Consider the following 23,655-nt stretch of genomic DNA (forward strand, 5'->3'; position numbering starts at 1 on the left):
GGGGAGGAAATTCCTCCTGATAATGCCCTGGGTGCTGAGGGAGGCACTGGGGGAACAGAACCGTTTCATTTTCCACTTTCCGTTCCACGCTCCCCTCACCCCACGCCTCCCTTTGCCTCTCCAGGACGGGAGGCACAAAAGGAAATAAATCAAACACCCGGAGCCTTTCCCTGCTGCTTGGCACAGCCAAACCTGCCCTCCTCCTCCTCCTCCTCCTCCCTCCGGCCCAACATCCTCCTGTCCCCTTTCCTGAGCCTCCCCGAGCCCAGCCCCTGTCCCCGCTGCCCTTCCCGGGCTGTGCAGTCCCTCGGTCCCTTCCCCGAGTGACCCCTGCCCGTCCTTGCTGCGGGACGGGGACGTGTCCCTGTCCCAGCTGTCCCCAGGGACAGAGCCGCGGCGGCAGAAACCCCATCCCCGAGCTGGGCCTTCTTGGGAGTGAAGCCCAAGAGGGCTTTGATCCTCCCGGAGCGATCATGGGAGCGCTTGGCAGCGACCCCTGCATCCCTCCGGGAGCTGCTGCCCAGCCCAGGCTCTGCCAAGCTCTTCCCAAAGCTCCTTCAGAGACATCCCGGATCCTTTGTCGGGATGAAGCACTTGCCTGCTTCCTCCGAGCATCCCTGTGCCACCTCCGAGCATCCCTGTGCCACCTCCAGGTGACTCCAGCGGGGAGGAGGGACCAGCAGGGCACTGCCAGCCCCTGTCCTGTCCTGTCCTACCGTCAGTTCCCGTCCCCGGGAGGCTCCCGCTCCTGTCCGGTCGGGGATGGGGCCGGGGAAGCTCTCGGGGCTGGCTCCAGGCTTCTCCCAGTGTCCAGAACAAAGCCCCGGCCCCGGGCGGCGGCTCCGGCGCGGCAGGGGTTAAGTCCGGGGGTGCCCTTCCCTGACCGTCCTTCGGAAGTAGCGGATGGCCGAGAGGGTGCCAAAGCTTGCCAGGAACACTGGAACAGAGCCCAGGGCATTCCCACCGTCACTCCGGTCCCGAAGTGCTCGGGGGACACGCGGGGGTCGCTCCTGTCCCTTCCCCTGTCCCCTCTCCTGCCCGGGGTTTGCATTCCCAGCACACGGAATTTGCTCCTCTCCCCTCTCCTGCCCGGGGTTTGCATTCCCAGCACACGGAATTTGCTCCTCTCCCCTCTCCTGCCCGGGGTTTGCATTCCCAGCACACGGAATTTGCTCCTGTCCCATCCCCTGTCCCCTCTCCTGCCCGGGGTTTGCATTCCCAGCACACGGAATTCTCTCCTGTCCCCTCTCCTGCCCGGGGTTTGCATTCCCAGCACACGGAATTTGCTCCCAGAGCGTTCCCAGATGCTCACAGCCTGACCGGGCACATCCAGGGTGGGAGTTTGGGGTGCATGGGGACACCCCCATGCCATGAAAAGGGCGGGTTTAGGGGAAATGCTCAGTAGGGTCCCTGGGTGGTGGGCACTGGTTGGATGCTGAGATCCAGAGGGAGGTTTGTGGATGGGGTTTATGGACACCCAGGTCCAGGTGGGGATTTCGTGGATTGGCTGGAGTCACAGGTTCGGGTGGAGATTTGGTCTTGGATGAGAGAAAGACACACAAGGAAAACCCCAGCAGGGCTTCAGGACAGCACCTTCATTTCCTGCTTCTGTTTGCACCAGGAGGACGCCAAGAAAAATCCCATTTTGGGGATTTTCTGGCCCCAGCCAAAAGCAGAAAATATCCAAAGCTCCAAATCAAAAGATGTAGGGACACAAGAAATAACTAAGGGGGGGGAAACCCAAACCAAGCTCTGCTCTGTCCCTGCACCCAAAGTTTTTCATTTGGTTTATAAGGGACATTAGGTTCTCTTGAGCAAAACCAGGAATCCAAACCCTGTTTTTAGACCCCACACTTTAAATTCAGACTGGATTTTGATTGATGAGCTAGAGGAACACAAACTCAGCTTGTTGGAAGCCCAAATGCCCCGAGAGAGAGCGGCTGCTCCGGGCTCTGGAGCCACTCCTGCCTCCCTCCTCTCCAGGTTATCCCACCTGAGGCAGCAGGAGCTTATCCCCCTTTCCACCCCTTTCCTGGGGACATTTCCTCCATCCCAAACCCTCAGCAGGAGGGGGAGCAGGCCAAGAGCTGCTGGGGAGGATGGCAGGGAGCAGCCTTAGCTCAGGAGCTATTCCCAGCCTGCAGTGTCAGCTGCCTGCTGACCTTAGCAGGGAACATTCCTCGCCTGCAAGAGCAGCAGGGAGCCTCAATCCTGGCATTGCTTCCCATGGAAGGGCTCCGTGGGACAGGAATTGGGAATGCTGCTCTGGGAGGGCTCTCCAGGCCACATCCAGGGCAGGAATTGGGAATGCTGCTCTGGAAGGGCTCTCCAGGCCACATCCAGGGCAGGAATTGGGAATGCTGCTCTGGAAGGGCTCTCCAAGGATTCCAGGGCAGGAACCAGGAATGCTGCTCTGGAAGGGCTCTCCAAGGATTCCAGGACAGAGATTGGGAATGCTGCTCTGGAAGGGCTCTCCAGGCTCATCCAGGGCAGGAATCAGGAATGCTGCTCTGGAAGGGCTCTCCAAGGGCTCCAGGACAGGGATTGGGAATGCTGCTTTCCCTGAGCCCTGCTCACCCAGCCATTCCCACTCCTGTTGGGAATTTCTGTCTCCTCAGCTTCCTCTTTCCTCACCAGCTTCCAAGAGCTGGGCTTGGAGAGGAGAGGATCCCACAGATCTCCAGGGAATTGCAGGACTCAGTGCAGGAGGATGATGGGGAGAAGATTAAACTTCCTCTTCCTCTTTGGGGGGAAGATTAAGCCTTCCGAGCACCTCAGAAAAACACAGGAATTTTGGTGCTGGATGAAGGTTTAACCTCAACTTTGGCCATGGACCAAACACCCCAGGCAGGCTCGGCCTTGCTGCAAGGCCAGTTTGTGTTGGGAATTTTGTTCCTGCTGGGATGAGGGAACCTAAGGAGGTCTTAAGGAAGTCCTGCCCAACTGAGCCCTGTCAGGGATCCTGGATGGAGCAGAACCAAGGCTGTGGAGCCAGCAGCTGCTTTGGGGGGAAGCACAAGAGACACGAGCAGCAATCAGGATCAGAGGGGAGAGAAAAGGCACGGAAACGACTTTGGAACACCAGGAAAAGGCTGCGCTTCCCCAGAGGCAGCTGCAGGTATAAATATCCCGATTTTCCTCCCTGCCAACGTGCCCCAGAGCCCTTCCCACCCCTCTCCAAGCGGGCACTGTACGTACTGGTCTTCCAGGCATCCGGAGCCTGCAGGTCAGATGTCTTCACAGCCCAGGAGGCGAAGGCACAGAACACCAGGCACATGTCCTTGTGGCTCAGCACCCGCGGCTCCTCCGCTGCTGCTCCTGCCACGAGAGGAGCACGAGGTCCTGGGGGCTCTGAGCCGCCCCCTCTGCCCCCCCTGCCCTCCCTCTGCCCCAGCAAATCCCTGCGAAACCATCCCTGGAGGGGTTTTGGCACCAGGGGTGATATCAGAGAGCTCTGTGCGTTCCCAAAGGACAGCAGCGCATTTGTCACCCCTCCCCTCAGTCTTTCACTTTGCTAAAAACCCCAAGGAAATGGGGTTTTTAACCCCTCCCCTCAGTCCTTCGCTTTGCTAAAAACCCCAAGGAAATGGGGTTTATAACCCCTCCCCTCAGTCCTTCACTTTATTAAAAACCCCAAGGAAATGGGGTTTATAACCCCTCTCCTCAGTCCTTCACTTTATTAAAAACCCCAAGGCTCTGTGCGTTCCCAAAGGACAGTGGCACATTTGTCACCTCAGTCCTGTACTTTGTTAAAAACCCCGAGGAAACATTTGCTGAAGCCACCCCCGGCTGCCTCAGCGCCTCCCTGCAGCTCTGCCCCGCTCCCTGTGGTGGCTGCAGCTGGGTCTGGGGAGCAGCCTGGGGACACAGCAATTCCTGGGGACACAGCAACTCCTGGGGACACAGCAACTCCTGGGGACACAGGCAAGGTCCCCTTCCTGTCCCCAGTGTCCCCAGGCACACCCAGCTCCAGGACAACACCTGGGAGTGCTCAGAGCCCCTCTGGGCATCCCACCCCACTCCTGCCTCCTCCAGGGATGGAGACATCCCTGAGTGCTCTGCACGCCCTGATCCGGCCTGCAACAGCTTCAGATCAGGTTCTTTCTGCTCCTATTCATTTGATCAGGCTTTTAATTAAAACTGGCTTATTAATTAGCTGTGACCACCTCAAAGGGGATTTTTTTCAGACTGGAAGCTCCACGTTGAGGCTCCCTTTGGGATGGCTCCCTCAGTGTTTGGGTTTAGGATTAACTCTGAGCATCATTTAAGCTCAAAGACAAACCCCTGCCTGTCCTGGTGGATCAGACTTCTCCCTTTATTCCCATCTCTCTCACCTGCCCCCAGGAACAGGCAATGTTCAGGTGACCTCTGAGGTCTCCAGAGGGTGTTTCTCTGCTCAGGGTGGGTTTTACAGTCCCACATTCCCCGTCCATGCTGCAGGACCTGGCCAGGAGCACTGGCTTGGCACAGGGGACAGAGAGAGAGGAACGTCCCAAGGGAGAGCCAGGGTGACCCAGCCTGGGGCAGGTCCCTGCAGGGGACAGCAGGATTTACCTCTCAGTGCCAGGGCCCTGTCCTCATCTTCCGGCCACCCCAGCGGGACCAGGGCGAGCTCCTCTCCGGATCTTCTGGGCACCAGGGCCTGGGAGCCTGGGGCTTGGCCTCCTCCCAGCTGCCCCTGCCTCTGCAGCAGGGACCCCAAAGCCCTCACAGCTTTCTTCACCTCCGAGGCCGGGGCCATGGAGAAAATCCCTCTCCAGCCCATCCTTTTGGGGGCTGGCTCTGGGAACAAGTGTTCATGCACATCAGGGACCGAGATAACCACGGTGTCCTTGTCTGGAGCAGAGCTGGGAGCCTCCTTGTGCAAGCCTCTGAACTTCTTTCTTTTCCTGTCTTTAGCTTTGCCTTTTTTCCTGCTTCCTTCTGGCTCGGTGAAAAAATACTCGTACAGTTCAGGCCAGGAGATTTCCCTCTGCAAGGGCGATTTCCGCCCCTCCAGGGAGCTGCCCAGCTCCTCCTCCTCCTGGGAATCGCAGAACAGGTACTCGTACATCTCGGGCCAGGTCACATCCAGGGAGTTGGGCTTGCCAGAGGCTCCCTCAGCAAAGCACAGGGGGCTCACGGCCCTGGGGAGCTCAGCTGCAGCTTCCCAGGGGAGCCCAGCTGCAGGATCACACGGGATCTCGATGGCAGGGATCCTGGGGAGCTCAATGGCAGGGATCCTGGGGAGCTCAGCTGCAGGGATCCTGGGGACCTCGATGGCAGGGATCCTGGGGACCCCAGCTGCAGAATCACACGGGATCTCAATGGCAGGGATCCTGGGGACCTCGATGGCAGGGATCCTGGGGATCTCAATGGCAGGGATCCTGGGGACCTCGATGGCAGGGATCCTGGGGACCTCGATGGCAGGGATCCTGGGGATCTCAATGGCAGGGATCCTGGGGAGCTCAGCTGCAGAGATCCTGGGGAGCTCAGCTGCAGGGATCCTGGGGACCTCGATGGCAGGGATCCTGGGGAGCCCAGCTGCAGGATCACACGGGATCTCGATGGCAGGGATCCTGGGGAGCTCAGCTGCAGGGATCCTGGGGACCTCGATGGCAGGGATCCTGGGGAGCTCAGCTGCAGGATCACACGGGACCTCGATGGCAGGGATCCTGGGGAGCTCAGCTGCAGGGATCCTGGGGATCTCAATGGCAGGACTCTCGGGGACCCCTGCTGCAGGATCCCAAGGGATCCCCACTGTAGGACTCCCGAGGATCCCAGCTGCAGGCTCCCAAGGGGTTTCAGGTGCAGGTTTCCTGGGAATTGCAGCTGCAGGCTCCCAGGGGATCCCAGCTGCAGGAACTGCAGGGATCTCTGAGGGTTTCCTGGGAATCGCAGCTGCAGGAGTTCCAGGGATCTCAGCTGCAGGAACTGCAGGGATATCTGAGGGCTTTCTGGGAATCTCAGCTGCAGGAACTCCAGGGATCTCTGAGGGTTTCCTGGGAATCGCAGCTGCAGGAACTCCAGGGATCTCTGAGGGCTTTCTGGGAAGTTCAGCAGCAGGAATTCCAGGGATCTGAGCAGCAGCAGGAATTCCAGGGATCTCAGGAACAGGAACTCCAGGTGTCTCAGCAGCAGGAATTCCAGGTGTCTCAGCAGCAGGAATTCCAGGGGTCTCAGCAGCAGCATTCCCTCCAGGTGTCTCAGCAGCAGGCTCGCCCCCAGCCCCCTCAGCAGCATTCCCTCCCAACGCTGCCGCGCTCCCCAGAGGCTTCCCTGGCATCTCCTGGCTCTCCTCCCCTGGCAGAGCCGCGGCTCCGTCTCCAGGGACCGCGGGGACACTGTCACGTCCGCCCGAAGCCCCGGCCTGCCCTGCCTTTGGGGGCTTGGTGCCCTTTGTCCTGCCCGGGGGCTGCGGCTCCTTGCCCCGGGGCTTTGGGGCGGCATCGCCGCCGTCCGCCCGCTTGCTGTCCGCAGCCTCCTCGCTGCCCAGCCTCACCAGCGCTCCCTTGGCCGCCTTGTCCTTGGCTCTGCCCTTCCGAGGGGACCCCGGGGAGCCCGGCGGAGCCTTCCCGGCGGGTGCCGCGCTCAGGGGGTCCCTGTCGCCCTCGGTGCCGCCGGCTCCGCGCTGCTTGCGGCCCTTCCTGGGCTGTGCCGGCACCTTGGGCCGCACCACGCTGGGGGACGCCGCTCCCGGCGAGCTCGGCTCCGTGCCCGCCGCCTGCTCCGCCTGCGCTGCCGCCCTGGGCACCATCCCGGGGCTCGGGGGGTCCCCCGCGGGCTCCGAGGGCACAGGGGCTGCCGGAGCTTCTGGCGCTGCCAGCGGGGCTCGTCCCCCTCCTGCATCCCCGCCCTGCTCCGTGGCCGGGCCGCCTGCGGGCGCTGCCACCGCCGTGTCCTGCGCGGAGCCAGCGGGTGCCCGCGGTGGCTGCCGCCTCTGGGCGCTGGGCATGGCCGCGAGTGCGGGGCAGCTGGGCCGGTGCTGGCTGTCACCCGGGAGCGCGCCCGCAGCGCCCAGCCCCGCCTCGTCCCCGCTGCCCGACGGCGGCCCCGGCACGCAGCGCTCCGGGCGGGTGGCACCGGCACCGTCACCGCGTGGGGCAGGGCTGGCAGTGCCCGGCGATGCTGGCTCGCTGCCCGGCCTGCCTGGGCTCGCCCTGCCGCGTCCCGCCGTGTCCCCTTGCTCAATGTCACTGAGGCTCTGCTCCTCGGCCGTGGCCAGCGAGGCCGGCGCCAGGCTGCACTCCTCGGCGGCCCGCAGGAACTCGGCCCACTCGCGGTCGTTCAGCTGGATGCTGTACTCGAAGTTATCCATGCCTGCGGCAGGGGAGCGGCGACACGTCAGGCAGGACCGGGTGGCACCGCTGTGTGCCCCCAAAGTGCAGCTGTGTGCCCCCAAAGCCAGCTGTGTGCCCTAAAGTGCAGCTGTGTGCCCCAAAGTGCAGCTGTGTGCCCCCAAATCCAGCTGTGTGCCCCAAAGTACAGCTGTGTGCCCCAAAGCCCGGCTGTGTGCCCTAAATCCAGCTGTGTGCCCCCAAAGCCCAGCTGTGTGCCCCCAAATCCAGCTGTGTGCCCCAAAGCCCGGCTGTGTGCCCCAAAGCCCGGCTGTGTGCCCCCAAAGCCTGTCTGTGTGCCCCCGAAGTGCACCTGTGTGCCCCCAAATCCAGCTGTGTGCCCCCAAAGCCCAGCTGTGTGCCCCCAGCCCTTCCTCCCAGCTCCTCCCTGGCCATCTGCTCATCCTCACCCTCTTCCAGCCCAAACCTGGCTGGAAATTCCAGCCCCTGGCAACCTCAGCAGGACGGGGATGGCTGTGCTGGCCACAGGAGAGGCAGCAATGGGAGAGGTCACTGCCACCCCCTCTGCTCCCCGCTGCCTCCGAGCCCCAGCATGGCTGCACTGGGGCCTTGGGATTCTCCCCAGAGCTGCACAGAAGGTTTGGGATGCTCCCCAGAGCTTTACAGGGGGTGTGGGATGCTCCCCACTGCTGCAAAGGTTTGGGGTTCTCCCCACAGCAGCATCACACCCCACACCCCCCTTTTGCCTCCAATCCACCTTAAACCTGGCACTGATGTTCCTGAGCATTCCCGAAGCCCAGAGCAGCCCGGACATCCCCCACAGCCAGGGCAGCAGCCCCGGCCTTGCAGGGGCCCTGGGCAGGGAGGAGCAGCACAGCTGGACAGCAGGACAGCACAGCTGGACAGGACAGCTGGACAGGACAGCACAGCAGGACAGCAGGACAGCACAGCTGGACAGCAGGACAGCACAGCTGGACAGCACAGCAGGACAGGCACAGCTGGACAGCACAGCTGGACAGCACAGCTGGACAGCAGGACAGCACAGCTGGAGAGCGGGACAGGCACAGCAGGACACGCGGGGAGGGGACAAGGGCCGTCCTACCTGTCCCCCAGCCCCGGGCGGGGACGGAGCCATGCGAGAGCCGCAGCAGAGCCCCCCCAGCAGCACATGGTGCCCTGGCCGGGGGCACAGGGCCCGGCTGCAGCTCAGATCCATTCAGGGACTAAAAATAAACCCTCGGTCCCTCCCCGGTGTCACTTGAGAGCCCAGTGCCACCGGCCCATATATAGAACTGCTGGGGGACATGCCAGGGTGGCTGTGACCGCGCTCACAGGGGCTCAGGCTGAGGGGACAGACCAGGATCTGACTCCATGGCTCACAAGGCTGATTTATTATTTTATGATATATATTACATTAAAACTATACTAAATAATAGAAGAAAGGATCTCATCAGAAGGCTGGCTAAGAATAGAATAAGAAATGATAACAAAGGCTTGTGGCTCTGCTCTGTGTCCGAGCCAGCTGGGCTGTGATTGGCCATTAATTAGAAACATCCACATGAGCCCAATCCCAGATGCACCTGTTGCATTCCACAGCAGCAGATAACCATTGTTTGCATTTTGTTCCTGAGGCCTCTCAGCTCCTCAGGAGACAGAATCCTAAGAAAAGGATTTTCCATAAAAGATGTTGGCGACAGGTGGCAGCCAATGTGTGTGACAGTGCCACAGCCACATCTGGGGACACTCCTGGTGTCCCCTGCTCCCTGCTGGGGTCACTGCATGGGGAAGGGGGACAGCCCAAGGAGCTGCCAGCCTTTGGCACACCTGGGTGGCAGTGACTGCCCTTTTGCCCACAGAGCCACTTCGCCTTAGTCACGCTCTCCAGGGTGACACAAAACCACCTCAGGGGCAGGGTTCACCTATTTAGGGCACTCCCAGGGCAGGGTGACACCAGGAGGTCACAGCCAGCTCCAGAGTCTTGTGACAAACCCCGCAGGGCGGGTGGCAGCGCCCAGGGCCACCTGGGCCACGTGCTGCGGGCAGGGCTCGGGGCAGCCTGGCACAGGGCACTGGCACCGTGCCCAAGGATGGCCTGCAGGCCACGAAGCCGAGCCAGAAATAACCCTCAGCTCCCAGCAGCCTTCCTCCCACCTTCCTCCTCCTCCTCCCCGTCCTCAGGGGGGACACAGCTGCCCTGAAGGAGCTGCCTGCAGGACAGGGGGTGAGGGAGTGACCCCAGCCCTGCCCCAAGGCTCCAGGCACCCCCTCAGCCCCCAGGAGCCCACGGTGGGAGAGGCCTGGGCTGGGCTGGGGGTGCTGTGGGAGCTGAGAGGGGCTCTGCAAACCCTCGGGGGTCCCACAGGCTCTGCAAACCCTCGGGGGTCCCACAGGCTCTGCACCCTCGGGGGTCCCACAGGCTCTGCAAACCCTCGGGGGTCCCACAGGCTCTGCACCCTCAGGGGGTCCCACAGACTCTGCAAACCCTCGGGGGTCCCACAGGCTCTGCAAACCCTCGGGGGTCCCACAGGCTCTGCAAACCCTCGGGGGTCCCACAGGCTCTGCACCCTCGGGGGTCCCACAGGCTCTGCAAACCCTCGGGGATCCCACAGGCTCTGCACCCTCGGGGATCCCACAGGCTCTGCACCCCTCGGGGGTCCTCCCCAGGGCCAGGCACTGCCCATGCCCCCCTGCCCACCCCGGGGAGACAGGGCACAGCTCCGGGCTCTGTCCCCACAGGGAGGTGACAGCGGTGTCCCTGTCCTGCCATCCCTCGGGACGGTTCTGTCCCCACAGGGAGGTGACAGCGGTGTCCCTGCCCTGCCATCCCTCGGGACAGTTCTGTCCCCACGGGCAGGTGGCAGCGGTGTCCCTGCCATCCCTCGGGACAGTTCTGTCCCCACAGGGAGGTGACAGCGGTGTCCCTGCCCTGCCATCCCTCGGGACAGTTCTGTCCCCACAGGGAGGTGACAGCGGTGTCCCTGCCATCCCTCGGGACACAGGCTCCCCGCGGTGGCGGCTGTCCCGCACTGCACGGCCGGGACGGAGCCAGCAGAGCCCAGCCCAGCCCAGCGCAGCGGTGCCAGGAGCAAACCCTGCCCGGGACGCGCTGCCCTGTGCGGTCAGGAGCATCTGCAGGGACGGGAGAGCCGCTCCCTCCTTCCCGGCCCGGCCCGCCCGCGCCCCGCTGCCCTCGCCCTCCAGAGGGGAAACCGAGCGGTTTCCTGCGCTTGGCTCAGCCGCTTCCTTCCCCTGGAGCCGGGCCCGAGGCAGGGAGAGCTTTCAACGAGTGCCTGAGAGCAGCAGGGACACGGCTGGGACGGCAGCCAGAGGCACAGGGAGGCTGGGATGGGCTGGGATGATTTTGGGATGATTCTGGGATGATTCTGGGATGATTCTGGGATGATTCTGGGATGATTCTGGGATGGTGCTGGGAGGTTGCTGGGATGATTCTGAGATCATCTGGGACGCTGGGATGGTGTTGGGATGATCCTGGGGTGATCCTGGGATGATCCTGGGGTGCTGCAGGGCTGCTCCAGCCCCATCCTGTGGATGGCACCCAGCACCTCCAGGACGGACACTGTGGGATCCAGGACGTGATATAAATAACCAATGTCAACCTGTCACGAGAGAAGGGCCCGAAATAAAGCAGCAGATGTGGCCCCCCCTGTGCCTGGTGGGACAGCCAGGAACGGGCATGGGAAGGGCAGGAAAAATGGGAATGCTGTGGAGGGCACTTCCTTTGGGATAGAGACTTTGGGAATGCTGAGCTTCCAACCCTAACCCTAACCCTCAGCATCCACCAATCCCAGTGCAAAGGAACCTCAGTGTCTGGGAAAAGAGCTCCCAGGGAATGGAATTATTGCAATATTCACAATATGGAATAATTGGAATATTCCCAATATGGAATAATTTGAATATTCTCAACATGGAATAACTGGAATATTTCCAGTATGGAATAATCGGAATATTCCCAATATGGAATAATCGGAATATTCCCAATATGGAATAACTGGAATATTCTCACTATGGAATAATTGGAATATTCTCAACATGGGCTAATTCCCCTCCTACCCAAGAAACTCCGTTTGGGAAAACTCTACCTTTGTGCAGCTTTCCAAACCAGCACTGGAACATCACGAGTGTGGGGGCTTGGCTGAGCTCCCCGTGAGAGAGCCCAGACAATGCAGAGAAACGTGGCTTTGATTAGGAGGATCCTCCCTGCCCTGATCTACACCCATCACATGCTGTGCAGCAGGGCAGGAAGGGAGAGACTGCAGGAAAAGCAGTGGAAAAAAAATAACAAAATAAAATAAAGCAGAATGGAAAAAGAAATCTGTCCACGGCTTCAGGGGTAAGACAGCCTTGGCCCTTGCTGCTTGCCCTGGGACAGAGAGGTTTATTTGTGATTATTTTCTCATTCCCCTGCAGTTTTAGCTGGATGATCCCTGAGCCTCAGGCAGTGACTGCAGTGGCCTTGGGTGTCCATGTGTGGCTGCTCCCCTGCCCCTCCATCTCCTGAGCTGCCCCTGATCTGATCCATTCCTTCCTCTCCATAAATTCCTGCGGGGTCCCACCTGTCCGAGGGACGGATCATGGGACTGGGGAATGCTGGGCTGCTATGGGGGACTGGGGAATGCTGGGCTGCTATGGGGGATTGGGGAACGCTGAGCTGCTATGGGGGATTGGGGAATGCTGGGCTGCTATGGGGGACTGGGGAATGCTGGGCTGCTATGGGGGATTGGGGAATGCTGGGCTGCTATGGGGGATTGGGGAACGCTGAGCTGCTATGGGGGATTGGGGAACGCTGGGCTGCTATGGGGGATTGGGGAACGCTGGGCTGCTATGGGGGATTGGGGAATGCTGAGCTGCTCTCGCACAGCCCCGACCCTGCACAGGGCCAGGAGACCTCCCTGGGATGATCCCAATCCCAGCACCCGGGATCCAGCCCAGGGAAAGCCCGGGAGGAGCAGCTGCGTGCTCAGGAAAGGGTTAACCCTGCACTGAAACTCCGAGCCAGCCAAGCCGCAACCACCGGGCTGGTTTTGCTGGTTTGGGGGCAGGTGAGCAGCAATTATCACCCCCAAACCACCCCAGATCCACATTGTTTTCCCCCAAACCCTTTAACTTTTTTTAAACTTTGGGGCTTTTTGGTTTTTGGGGTTTTTTTTTGCCTGAAACTCACTCCCCGTTCTCTGTTAAAATTCCAGCCCATGCTCCCCCAGCCGGCTCATGCAAAGGTCACACTCGGCTCGCTTGAAACCCAGCCCGAGCTGGCCTGAAACGCTGCCAGGCTCTTCCCAAAGCTCGGCTCCTGGCCGCAGTTTCGGGTTGCTAATCCAGGGCTGGCCGGGTTTCACATTTCTGAGCAAGAACCTTCGGCTCTGCCCTCCCAGGAGCAGCCCCGGGCAGGGACAGGGACACAGGGACAGGGACAGACACAGGGACAGGGGTGGCAGTGTCCGCCGCCCCCGAGGAGAGGGAAACAGAGCAAGGAGATGGCCAGAGGCAGCAGGAAGGGCTCGGGATGCAGGAGCAGGAGGCGCTGGCCCTGGGGACAGCCCTGGAGGGCCCAGCTGTGCCTGGACAGACGCTGTCCCCTGGCCCCGAGCTGTCCCCGGGCACGGATCCCAGCAGGAGGAGAGGATCCTGGCAGTGGCTGTGTCTGCCAGTGTCCCGGGCTGCACAGGGCTGGGAGCAGCCTGGGACAGTGCAAGGGGTCCCTGCTGTGCAGGGGTGGCACTGGATGGGCCTTGGAGCCCTTCCAACCCAAACCACTCCGTGACTCTGGGTGGCACAGTGACACCATGGCCCGGGTGGCTGCGCTGCTCCTGCCTTGGGGACAGCAGCTGCAGGGCCAGGTGACCTCTGCCATGGCCCAGCCACCCCCCTTTCCATGCTGTCCACCTTATCCTCTTCATTCTCTTTATCCTCTTCATTCTCTTTATTCTCTTCATTCTCTTTATCCTCTTCATCCTCTTCACTCTAAATTTTCTCTTTATTCTATTTTTTTATTAATGCATATTATTATTCCACTATTATTCTAAATATTATATTTTTTTTTAATCCTGAATAGAGCCCTCTGGAAGCTCCAGCTCGCAGGAATCCTTTTCCCCCCGGAGCCGGCAGGATCAGGGTTTACCTGCGCGCTCCCTTCCTGCCGTTTCCACTAGATGTCACTTCCAGCCACCAAGTCCGCGCTTCCCCGGCATTTTTCACCCCCTCTCCGGAGGTTCAGATTCTGTGGGAAACTGAAATCGGAGCGTGGGGTGTGCAGAACGGGGGGGCCGTGCTGGAGCAGCCCGGAGAGGGGCGGGCTCGGGGCAGCATCCCCTGAGCATCCATCCACGCTGTGGGAGAGGGGAGAATCCCAGCTCCACAGGGCTGGCAGGGCAGGGCTGTGCTGACACCGCCTGGGAACCCCTGTCCTGGCAGGGAAATGCTCAGCGATGCACAGGGGGGGCACCACTGTCATCCCTGGGAGCTCACGGAGCTCTGGCAGCCTTGGGAATGTCACCATTCTGGGGGAAACCCTGCCCAAAAACCCAGCCCGACCCTCCCTGCACAGCCCCAGCCTGTGCCCGGGTCCTTGCCCTGGTCTCCTGCCCCTCCTGGGCTGCAGGGAGGCGTCCCGGGACCACGAGCCGGGTTCCGGGGCCACCCCTTTGTGTCCTTCCTCACCTGAAGCCAGCACCAGAGCAGCTGATCCGGGATGGAGCCCTGGGGGAAGCGGTGGCACCAGGGTCACCGTGCTGGCCACCAGGAGCAAGGAACGAGACCGAGGAAGGGAGAAGGACCCGAGAGTTCTCCCGGAGTGCCCAAGCCCTGCCCCGGCTGGGAAGGGAACGGTAGCAGGAGCGGCCGAGCTCGCTGTCCCAGCTCTGATTCACGATGCTTTGGGTTGAAAGGGCCTCTCCTCCCAGCCCAGCCCCGAACCCGAGCTGTTCCCCATCCGCAGGGCCCGCAGGGCCCCCAGTTCCTGCCCCCGGCACTGCCCACCCCATCCCAGCAGCTCCAATTCCCAATTCCCAATTCCCAATTCCCGGGGCTCTGTTGTTGGAACTCCCGCACATCCCTCGCTCCCTGCGCTGCTCCCGGGCTGATCCCGGCCCGACCCCGGCCCTGATCCCGGCCCAATCCCGGCCCTGATCCCGGCCCGATCCCGGCCCTGATCCCGGCCCTGATCCCGGCCCTGATCCCGGCCCACCCACTGCCAGCAGCCGCAAAGAGCCGGGGCCAGCTCGGGTTGCAAACACAGCAGAGCCCAGAGCTCCACGCGTGCTGCTCACCCAGCCCCGGGCACGGCTCTGGGGCGGCCCCAGCCCGGCCTGGGTCAAAGCTCAGCCCAGCGCTGCTGCCTTCATCAGCTGCTGTAGAGATGGGGGAACTCAGAGGCGTTTGAAAGGATTTTACTCCGTTATTAGTCTCGATGGAGAGGGAGGCAGAAGAGATGTAAAACTCGACGCTGTTCTGATTAGAAGCCATCCCCACCCAAAATTTCTCCCTACATTCTTGAGGGGAAAATTTCAATACTAAATTTCAATCTTTTAACTTCAATACTAAATTTCAATCTTTTAATTTCAGTACTTTATAAATGCTTTTTAGCCCATTAGTTTTTGCCACACAATACTATTATTTCTAACCACCTGTATTTCTACCCCAAGTGGCCCTGCTACCTTTCACAGTTCTAATGTGGGGCCGTACAAACTTCCCATCTTTAAGAATCCTTTACAACTTCAAGGATTCTTTACAAATCCATTTCTCCCAGAGGACATTCACGAACCCCCTCAATCCCCAGGCTCCAAAGTGGGAATTTCCCAAATGCCTGGGCAGGGTTTCCAAGCCCCCCGTGGACGTGCCAGCAGCGGGTGACAGTGACACTGAGCCAGCAGTGGGTGACAGTGACACCGTGCCAGCTGTGGGTGACAGTGACACCGTGCCAGCAGCGGGTGACAGTGACACTGAGCCAGCAGCGGGTGACAGTGACACTGAGCCAGCACTGAGTGACAATGACACTGAGCCAGCTGTGGGTGACAGTGACACCGAGCCAGCTGTGGGTGACAGTGACACCGAGCCAGCTGTGCAGGAAGGAGCCGTGCCAGGAGCAGCACCAGGCTCAGCCCTGAGCCCCAATGTCAGAGCAGCTCAAGCTCTGCCAGCTCCCGAGGACCTGGGGACGCTTTCCCCTGGTCCCGAAATCCTCTGCCCTCACTCACCTGGCAGTGAAAGCCCCATCTGAGCAGAGCCTCCTTTATTTGTTCCCAGGGTTTTGAATCCAAACCCCACAGGGCATCGCAGGCAGCCCTGGAGGTTTTTGCAGGGTTTTGAGGCAGGGTTAGATCAGAGCTGCTGGAAGACTCTGCCTTGGCCATTCCAGAGCCTCAGGGCGCTCCCAGCAGCCGGGGCAGAGCAGCAAAGGCAAAAACCGAGAGCTGGGACAAACCCTGGCACGGTTTGGGCTGGCAAAAAGCTCAGTGCCACCCATGGGCACCTTCCACCGTGCCAGGCCCCTCCAGCCTGGCCTTGGGCACTGCCAGGGATGGGGCAGAGCCGTGCCAGGAACAAAGTTTCTCCCTAAATTCTTCCTTTTCCAGGCCCAGTCGGTTCCCCATGGCCCCTTTCCCTCGCTGCCGGGCTGATCACCGCTGGTTAATTGGCCAGGCAGTGCCTGCAGCCAGGCGGGGCTGCTGCCGGAGCTGGGGCTGCTCCTGCACCTCTTTTATTCCTCCCCCGGGGCACAGAGGCTCAGAAACGCCCGGCGTGGCACCGGGGCTGCCCTGCTCTGGCATCTTAACAAGGAGCAGCTGCTGGAGGCAGAGTGAGGAGCAGCGCGGGGAAAAGGCCCCTCTGCATTAATTAAAGGTCGCGGGGCCATTCCAGAGGCTTCCCAATTACCTCTGCCAGAGTGTGGCTAATGTGAGATAATGATGTCACCCAGCCACTAATGAGGCAGGTTATCCAAACCCCCCAGCCCCTCCTGCCAGGAGCTCTGGGAGCAGCACAGGGAAAAGGGGAACTCTTCCCTCTGCTCCTTTTCCCTCAGGACACGGATAAAGGATCCCGGGAGGCAGGAGGAGAGGCCACAGCCCTCTCTGGGGCTTTTGTGCCGAGGAGCAGCTCAGCAAGGCCCCTTCCCCTCTGGAGCTGCCCCTCAGCAGTGATGTCAACAGGATATTGTGGGGCACTGACCCCGCTGGGGCCGAGCCCAGCCCCATTAGCGCTCCTTAATTGAGCCTAATTGGGAGGTGGGAATCTGCTCCTGCTCTGGGAGGATCCATCAAGGGGTGCAGGATTCCCTGTGCTCCCCCAGCAGGGATCTCCGGGGCACAGCGCTGGGTGGGGAGCAGGAACCACTGGATCTTCTCTCAGTGTCCTGGGGCTGGGGGACACCAAATCCCACTGGGATGGTCCTGGATGGTCCCCCTGAGGAGCAGCCACAGCCTCTCCTCCTCCTCCTCACCTCCAAGGGGTCTTGGGTCAGCGTTGGTTTGGGGGGCAGATGGAAAAGGTGTTGGAATGCTCAGTTCCTGCACCAGGCAGGAGGAGCAGGGCCAGGGGTTAAAGTCAGGCCACAGACGGGGAAAAAGGCACAGGGTGAAGTTCTTGGAATGGGAGCAGGAAAGGGGACAGGGAAGCACCCAGAATGGAGCAGTGAGAACATCTGGGGTGGAGCTGGGAGGAGAGGCTGAGTAAGCTGGGAGAAGCAGCTGGGGAGGTGGGATGTGCCAAAGGCAGCAGCCCCAGAGCCCAGCCCCTGCACAGGGCCCAGCCTGGCTGAGGGGCTGCTCCTTTTCCAGCTCTGGGATTCCGAAGCAAAGGCGACCCTGCCCCAGCATCCCCCAGCCTGCAGGGAGCCCAGAGGCTCCTTTGTGTGCTTGGAACATTCACCTGGGGGACAGCAGAGCCCTGCAGCACAGCTCAGAGCAGCCCTGGGAGCGATGGAGGGCTGCACAGCTGGGTGGGCTGCACAGCTGGATCAGCACCACAGCTGGATCAGCACCACAGCTGGATGGGCTGGGAGCACAGCAGGGGAGGCAGAGCTGCAGCAGCAGCAGCAGCAATCTCAAGCTCAGGGCTGAGCAGAACCGGGGCTGCTCCTTATCTGCAGCTCCCACCCTCCCACACCCCGCACGGCACAGGAGGAGCTGTCAGGGCACAGCCAAGGCAGGGAGGAGAGGAAAAGCCTGGGAAGGCAGGAGCAGAGGGGGGAGCAGCACCCAGCTTTGCAGGGCCAGCCTGGGCTGGGAAGGAGCTTTGTGCCCACCAGGAGCCCCCAGTTCCCAGCCAAGGGTGGGCACTGCTGTCCCTGTGCCAGCCCCGTGACAGCAGCGGCAGGAGCCCTGCTCCCCCAGCCTGGCTGGGATTGGGACTGTGCTGGGATTGGGATTGTGCTGGGATTGGGACTGTGCTGGGATTGGGATTGTGATGGGATTGGGATTGTGCTGGGATTGGGACTCTGCTGGGATTGGGACTCTGCTGGGATTGGGATTCTGCTCCCCCAGCCTGGCTGGGATTGGGATTGTGCTGGGATTGGGACTGCTGGGATTGGGACTGTGCTGGGATTGGGACTCTGCTGGGATTGGGACTGTGCTGGGATTGGGACTGTGCTGGGATTGGGATTCTGATGGGATTGGGATTGTGCTGGGATTGGGACTGTGCTGGGATTGGGATTGTGCTGGGATTGGGACTGTGCTGGGATTGGGACTGTGCTGGGATTGGGACTGTGCTGGGATTGGGACTCTGCTGGGATTGGGATTGTGCTGGGATTGGGATTGGGCTGGGATTGGGACTGTGCTGGGATTGGGACTGTGCTGGGATTGGGATTGTGCTGGGATTGGGATTGTGCTGGGATTGGGACTGTGCTGGGATTGGGATTCTGATGGGATTGGGGTTCTGCTGGGATTGCGATTTTACTCCCCCAGCCTGGCTGGGATTTTGATTCTGCTGGGATTGGGGTTCTGCTGGGATTTTGATTTTACTCCCCCAGCCTGGCTGGGGTTTTTTTCCAGGCGCTCTCGGATCAGGCTAAATCAACACAAACCTCCCAACCTGCAGCACAGGAAGAGGCTGGGAAGGGCTGGAGCACTGGAGGCTGACCTTTGCTAATCCCCAGGCAATCAGGCAGGCGAGGAGCTGCTGCAGGCACCGGGCAGGCTTTGCTCTCCCCACGGGCAGCGTTTTTAACCTTCAGAGCAGCAGCTGCGGGGCAGGGCAGGGCTGGGGGAGCTCTGGGAGCTGCTCCAGGATGATCCCAGCCCTGCCTGGGGCTTCCAGGGAGGCTGGGATGGGCCTCAGGAGACCCTCAGAGAGCAGCAGCACCTCCCTTTGCTCGCTTCTCCATTTCTAAAAATGGGGATAACGAGGCTGAGGCCTTGGAGATGTTGCTATAAAAAACAATCCCTGTGTAGCAACTGGAGCGCTTTCAGCAGGCTGGGAAGGTGCTGCTGCTGCTTCCAAGCAAAATCTGGATGTTCTGAGCAAATTCCTTGGCTCGTGTGGCAGCCTCAGGACCCTCAGTCACGAGCCAGGCCCAGTTCTGGTCCCAGATTTCTGGTGCCTGCACGTCCAGGCTGTCCCCAAGCTCGGGTTTTGTGCAGCCTGCAGCACTCAGACATCTCCAGCTTGGAGAGAGAAATAAACAGAGGGTGGCAAAGCTGAGCAGCACCTGCTGCAAAGCAGCCCCAGCCCTCCTCCTCCTCCTCCTCCTCAGCCAGACCCACCACAGCCAGGCAGAGCTTCCTGCTGGGAATATTCCAGTGGGAACGTGGAATGTTCCAGCTGTGCAGAGCCTGGGGCAGCTGTGCAGAGCCTGGGGCAGCTGTGCAGAGCCTGGGGCAGCTGTGCAGAACTGTGCATGCTCAGCAGGGGCAGGGGCAGTGAGCTGGGACAGGCAGCAGCGTCCCCACCTCCCATGTCTGCCAAAATCCCAAACCCCGAGCGGGGATGCAGGGGCTGGCACTGCCAGGGATGCAGGGATGGCAGGGATGGCACTGCTGGGGATGCAGGGGTTGGCAGGGATGGCAGGGATGGCAGGGATGACACTGGCAGGGATGCAGGGATGGCAGGGATGGCACTGGCAGGGATGCAGGGATGGCAGGGATGCAGGGATGCAGATTCCCACTGGACATGGTCAGATCCCTGCCCCAAACGCTTCCAAAGGAAATAAAATCACAGCCAGGTGAGCACCGGGGGCTCCTCAGGCCTCCAGGGCACAGCCAGAGCCAGCCTGGCTTCCCCCGTGCCCTGAGCCTGGCACAGTTTGGTGCCACCATCGCTGCCACCATCGCTGCCACCATCGCTGCCACCATCACTGTCACCATCAGTGCCACCATCAGTGTCACCATCAGTGTCACCATCGCTGTCACCATCAGTGCCACCATCAGTGTCACCATCAGTGTCACCATCACTGTCACCATCAGTGCCACCATCACTGTCACCATCGCTGTCACCATCGGCGGCCCCGGCTCCTGCTGCTCTGCGGGCACGGTGACTCAGGGAGCAGTGACTCACCCCAGCCTGGCTCTGTGCTGATGGAATCGCCTCCCATCGCCGCTTTCTGCAGGCAGGGACCCGTGCCCAGCTCTGCCCCCCTCACCCTGCTCTGCCCCGCCGTAAATCCGGGCAGTTCCTGCTCTCGTTTTCCTCTGGAAGCCGCTCCCGCCCCTCCTCAGGCGGACAATCAACACCGAGTCTGTCGCCTGTGAGTTATGGGCGAGTTTAGGGGCTGCAAGTGTGAAGAGTTAATTGTGTGACAGTGCTGTTAATCACGCCCGGGCTGTGCCAGGGCCACCCCCGAGGGCCGGGTTGTGTCACAGCTGTCACCAGCCCCAGGTGGCCCTGCAGGAGGGTGTCCCCGGCTGCCTCTGCCCGCCGGACTCTTGCCCAACCTCGCGGGTGTTGCAATCCCCAGCTCGGAGGGTTTCGCGCTCGTGTGGATTTGCACGAATAGAGGGGGTGGAGAGGGAGGGGAGAAGGCGCTTGGTGGCTCGCTTTGAACGCCCTGGGATGTTTGCAGAGCCATCAGCGAGCGGTGCCTGCGCGGGACCCCCGGGGGCTCGCACGGGGATGGGGATGGACGGACGGAGCTTCTGTCCATAAAGTGGAAAACAAGGATCAGGGAGTTGTTCCCGTCCGCAGGGTAAATAACCAGGACGTGTGGAGCACAGGGAGTTCCCATCCAGAACGCGAAACCCGTGGAATTACAGAGCACAGGGAGTTCCCATCCCTCAATTAAATCACAGCCACTCGACACCAGCGAGCTGCCCCGGGCGGGTTCCCCCTTCCCCAAGAAAAGATTTCCAGGCGGCCCCTGCGTGCCCTGCCGGCTGCGAGGGCCCTGGAGCCAGGCTCAGCAGAGCTCTGGCCTCATTTCATCCCGAGATTTGTGTCTGTGCCGGGGCGGCGCTGCTGCCTGGGGCCGCTTCTGGTTCGCGTTAAGCGCAGCAGCGCTAATGGGATCCATGTGACTGCGGGGGAACGGCCCGGAGCTGCCGGCAACGCATCAGCCCCGGAGCCTGCCTGGGGCTGGCACTGCCGGGGAGGCCTGGGCACTGCCAGCCCCGGGCGGTGCCAGCCCCGGGCGGTGCCATCCCCGGGCGGTGCCAGCCCCGGCAGTGCCATCCCCCGGCAGTGCCATCCCGGGCAGTGCCAGTCCCGGCAGTGCCATCCCCGGGCAGTGCCATCCCCGGCAGTGCCATCCCCGGCAGTGCCATCCCCGGGCGGTGCCATCCCCGGGCGGTGCCATCCCCGGCAGTGCCAGCCCCGGGCAGTGCCAGCCCCAGAGGCAGAGCAGGAGGTTTGGGGAGCAGGGGAGCAGGGAAGGAGGTTTGGGGAGCAGGGCAGGAAGGATGGGGAGCAGGGGAGAAAGGCAGGAGGGCAGGAAGGGGTAGGGACCCGGGGGAGGAGGGCAGGAACGGGTAGGGATCCAGGGGAGGAGGGCAGGAAGGGGCAGGGATCCAGGGCAGGAGGGCAGGAAGGGGCAGGGATCCAGGGCAGGAGGGCAGGAAGGGGCAGGGATCCAGGGGAGGAGGGCAGGAAGGGGTAGGGATCCAGGGGAGGAGGGCAGGAACGGGTAGGGATCCAGGGGAGGAGGGCAGGAAGGGGTAGGGACCCAGGGCAGGAGGGCAGGAAGGGGCAGGGATCCAGGGCAGGAGGGCAGGAAGGGGCAGGGATCCAGGGGAGGAGGGCAGGAAGGGGTAGGGATCCAGGGCAGGAGGGCAGCAGGGGCAGGGATCCAGGGGAGGAGGGCAGGAAGGGGCAGGGATCCAGGGGAGGAGGGCAGGAAGGGGTAGGGATCCAGGGCAGGAGGGCAGGAAGGGGTAGGGATCCAGAGGAGGAAGGCAGCAGGGGCAGGGATCCAGGGGAGGAGGGCAGGAAGGGGCAGGGATCCAGGGCAGGAGGGCAGCAGGGCTGGGGAGGCAGGAGAGGCCTGGGGAGCCAAGGCAGGGGTGGGGAGCAGGGCAGGCAGCGCTGCCAGGCCCCTGAAGAGCTCCCCTGCCTTCTCCTCACGCCCACAAAGGCTCTTTGTGCCCTGTGGGCACCCAGCTCCTCTCCGCCTGTTCCTCCCCGTGGAAATGAAGGTGTTTTCTGCACAGGGCACCGTCCCAGCGCCGCCCCACCCGATGGGTTTCAGCGCTGGTGAACGGCTGGCGATCAGAAAGGTCCTTTCCTTATCAATGCTGTGATTTCCCAGTCCCTGTCCCTCAGTTTAGCCACGCTCCCTCCCCTCCAGACCCCTGCAGGGCACCAAACACCAACTCCCAAAGCCGCGCTCTGGGGGCAGACAGGAAAACGTCCGGGATGGGGCAGCATCCGTCCCACCCCGCCGCGAACTCCCCCGACAGACAAAAAGAGCCCAAGAAAAGGGGAATTGGCGGTGGCAGCGCAGGCCCTGCCCCGCGGGGTCCCCTCCTCCTGTCTGGCACCCCCGGCCGGCCCTGGCAGCGTTCATCGCCCATCCCGGCCGGCTGCGAGGCGCTAATTGCCGCTGACACCCTCCGGGCTGGCGGGTTCCGTGCCCCGGAGCGCGGGGTGACATCCAGCGCTGGCCCCTGGCGGGGACAGCCACCTCTGTCACCCTCTGCGCTGCCCGGAGCCCCGCCTGGGCTGTGCTCTGCCTTCCCTGGGGCTGCCCCATCCCTGCACCTGCTCCAGGCCGCGCTGGGCAGGGTTTGGACCGGCCTGGATAAAGGCTGGCACCCCCTGCCCACGGCCCCCGCGTTATTGCTCCATTTGTGACCAAGAATCCCTTGAGAGAGGAGCCAAGGCCGCAGGTGGTGTCTGGAGGCAGCACCCCCGGTGTGAGGGTGGCTTTGGGACTGTCCCTGCCCCTGCCCAGCTCGGTCCCACCCGGATCAGCCTCTGCAGCAGCCCCGGAGCAGGGACAGCACGGAGTGACAGCAATGCCCGGTCCCCAGGCTGGGCCCTCCTCCCGTCATCGACGTTTCCAGGATGAAAGGCGTCCTGGGGACAGGAGGAGCGTCATAAACAAATAAATAAAATCTCAGCACAGGGAGGAGGGGAAGGGGAGGGGAAGGGGCTCCCGGGGAAGCAGCAGCCTCGTAAAAGGATGAGGCAGCCGTGGATGGATGCCAGGGGATCTGGAAAACAGGTTCGGGGGGAAAACACCCTCCTGCCGGCTCCTTCTGACACGGGCGGGGCTGCAGCTCTGCATCGCTGCTCCCCAAGCCCTGGAGCGCCCCCAGAAACCCTGGAGCACCCCCAAAAACCCTGGAGCTGCCCCAATAACCATGGAGCTGCCCCAAAAACCCTGGAGCACCCCCAGAAACCCTGGAGCACCCCCAAAAACCCTGGCGCTGCCCCAATAACCCTGAAGCATCCCTAAAAACCCTGGAGCACCCTCAAAAACCCTGGAGCATCCCCAAAAGCCTGAAGCATCCCCAAAAACCTTTCTGGGCTGCCCAGAGCCGTCCCTTCCAGCAGAGATCCACGGGCTGGAAAAACTGAGAAATCCCAAATGCCCCATGCCCCAGGGCTCAGCACCTGTTTATTCTGCTTTTTCACAGAAGTGCCAACGGGAGCGAGCCAGGCCCAGCTCCTGGGCACTGTCAGGAGGAACAGGAGAGCTCTGAAAGCCAAATTTCCCTGAGAGGGAGGGGAAATGGGCTCGGTGACAATGACTGCCCTTCGGTGACAATGCATGCCCTTCAATGTGTGCCCCTCGGTGACAATGTGTGCCCTTCAATGTGTGCCCCTCAGTGACAATGATTGCCCTTCGGTGACAATGTGTGCCCTTCAATGTGTGCCCCTCGGTGACAATGTGTGCTTGGGCTGCCGGGGAGAGCAGAGCCCCTTGGGAGGGCAGCAGAACAAAGCCCAGCCCCAGAGGGGGCACAGAGCCCCTGCCCAGCCCCTGGCCCAG

General features: G+C 61.7%; 1 protein-coding gene across 1 annotated transcript; it reads right to left on the reverse strand.

Annotated features, from left to right (window-relative positions):
* Positions 1-339: 339 nt before the first annotated feature.
* On the reverse strand, positions 340-7,297 carry PERM1 (PPARGC1 and ESRR induced regulator, muscle 1). Its single transcript, XM_054648037.2, has 4 exons — positions 6,183-7,297; positions 4,555-5,132; positions 3,199-3,318; positions 340-937 (listed from the first exon to the last, which is right to left on the reverse strand). Exons 1-4 carry the CDS (start codon positions 7,295-7,297, stop codon positions 858-860), a joined length of 1,893 nt encoding a protein of 630 aa, XP_054504012.2. The 3' UTR covers positions 340-857.
* Between the last annotated feature and the right edge of the window lie 16,358 nt (positions 7,298-23,655).

The sequence above is a fragment of the Agelaius phoeniceus genome, chromosome 24 (assembly GCF_051311805.1).
Source record: "Agelaius phoeniceus isolate bAgePho1 chromosome 24, bAgePho1.hap1, whole genome shotgun sequence".
Lineage (NCBI taxonomy): Eukaryota > Metazoa > Chordata > Aves > Passeriformes > Icteridae > Agelaius > Agelaius phoeniceus.

Excerpts from the sequence above, each read along its gene's own strand:
- PERM1 (XM_054648037.2), bottom strand. The coding sequence starts at position 7,297 with ATGGATAACTTCGAGTACAGCATCCAGCTGAACGACCGCGAGTGGGCC. Across the intron at positions 5,133-6,182 it reads GGCGAGCCTGCTGCTGAGAC|CCCCAGGGCCGTGAGCCCCC; the intron begins ACCTGGAGGGAA and ends TGCAGCTGAGCT. Across the intron at positions 3,319-4,554 it reads CAGGGCCCTGGCACTGAGAG|GAGCAGCAGCGGAGGAGCCG; the intron begins GTAAATCCTGCT and ends CTCTCGTGGCAG.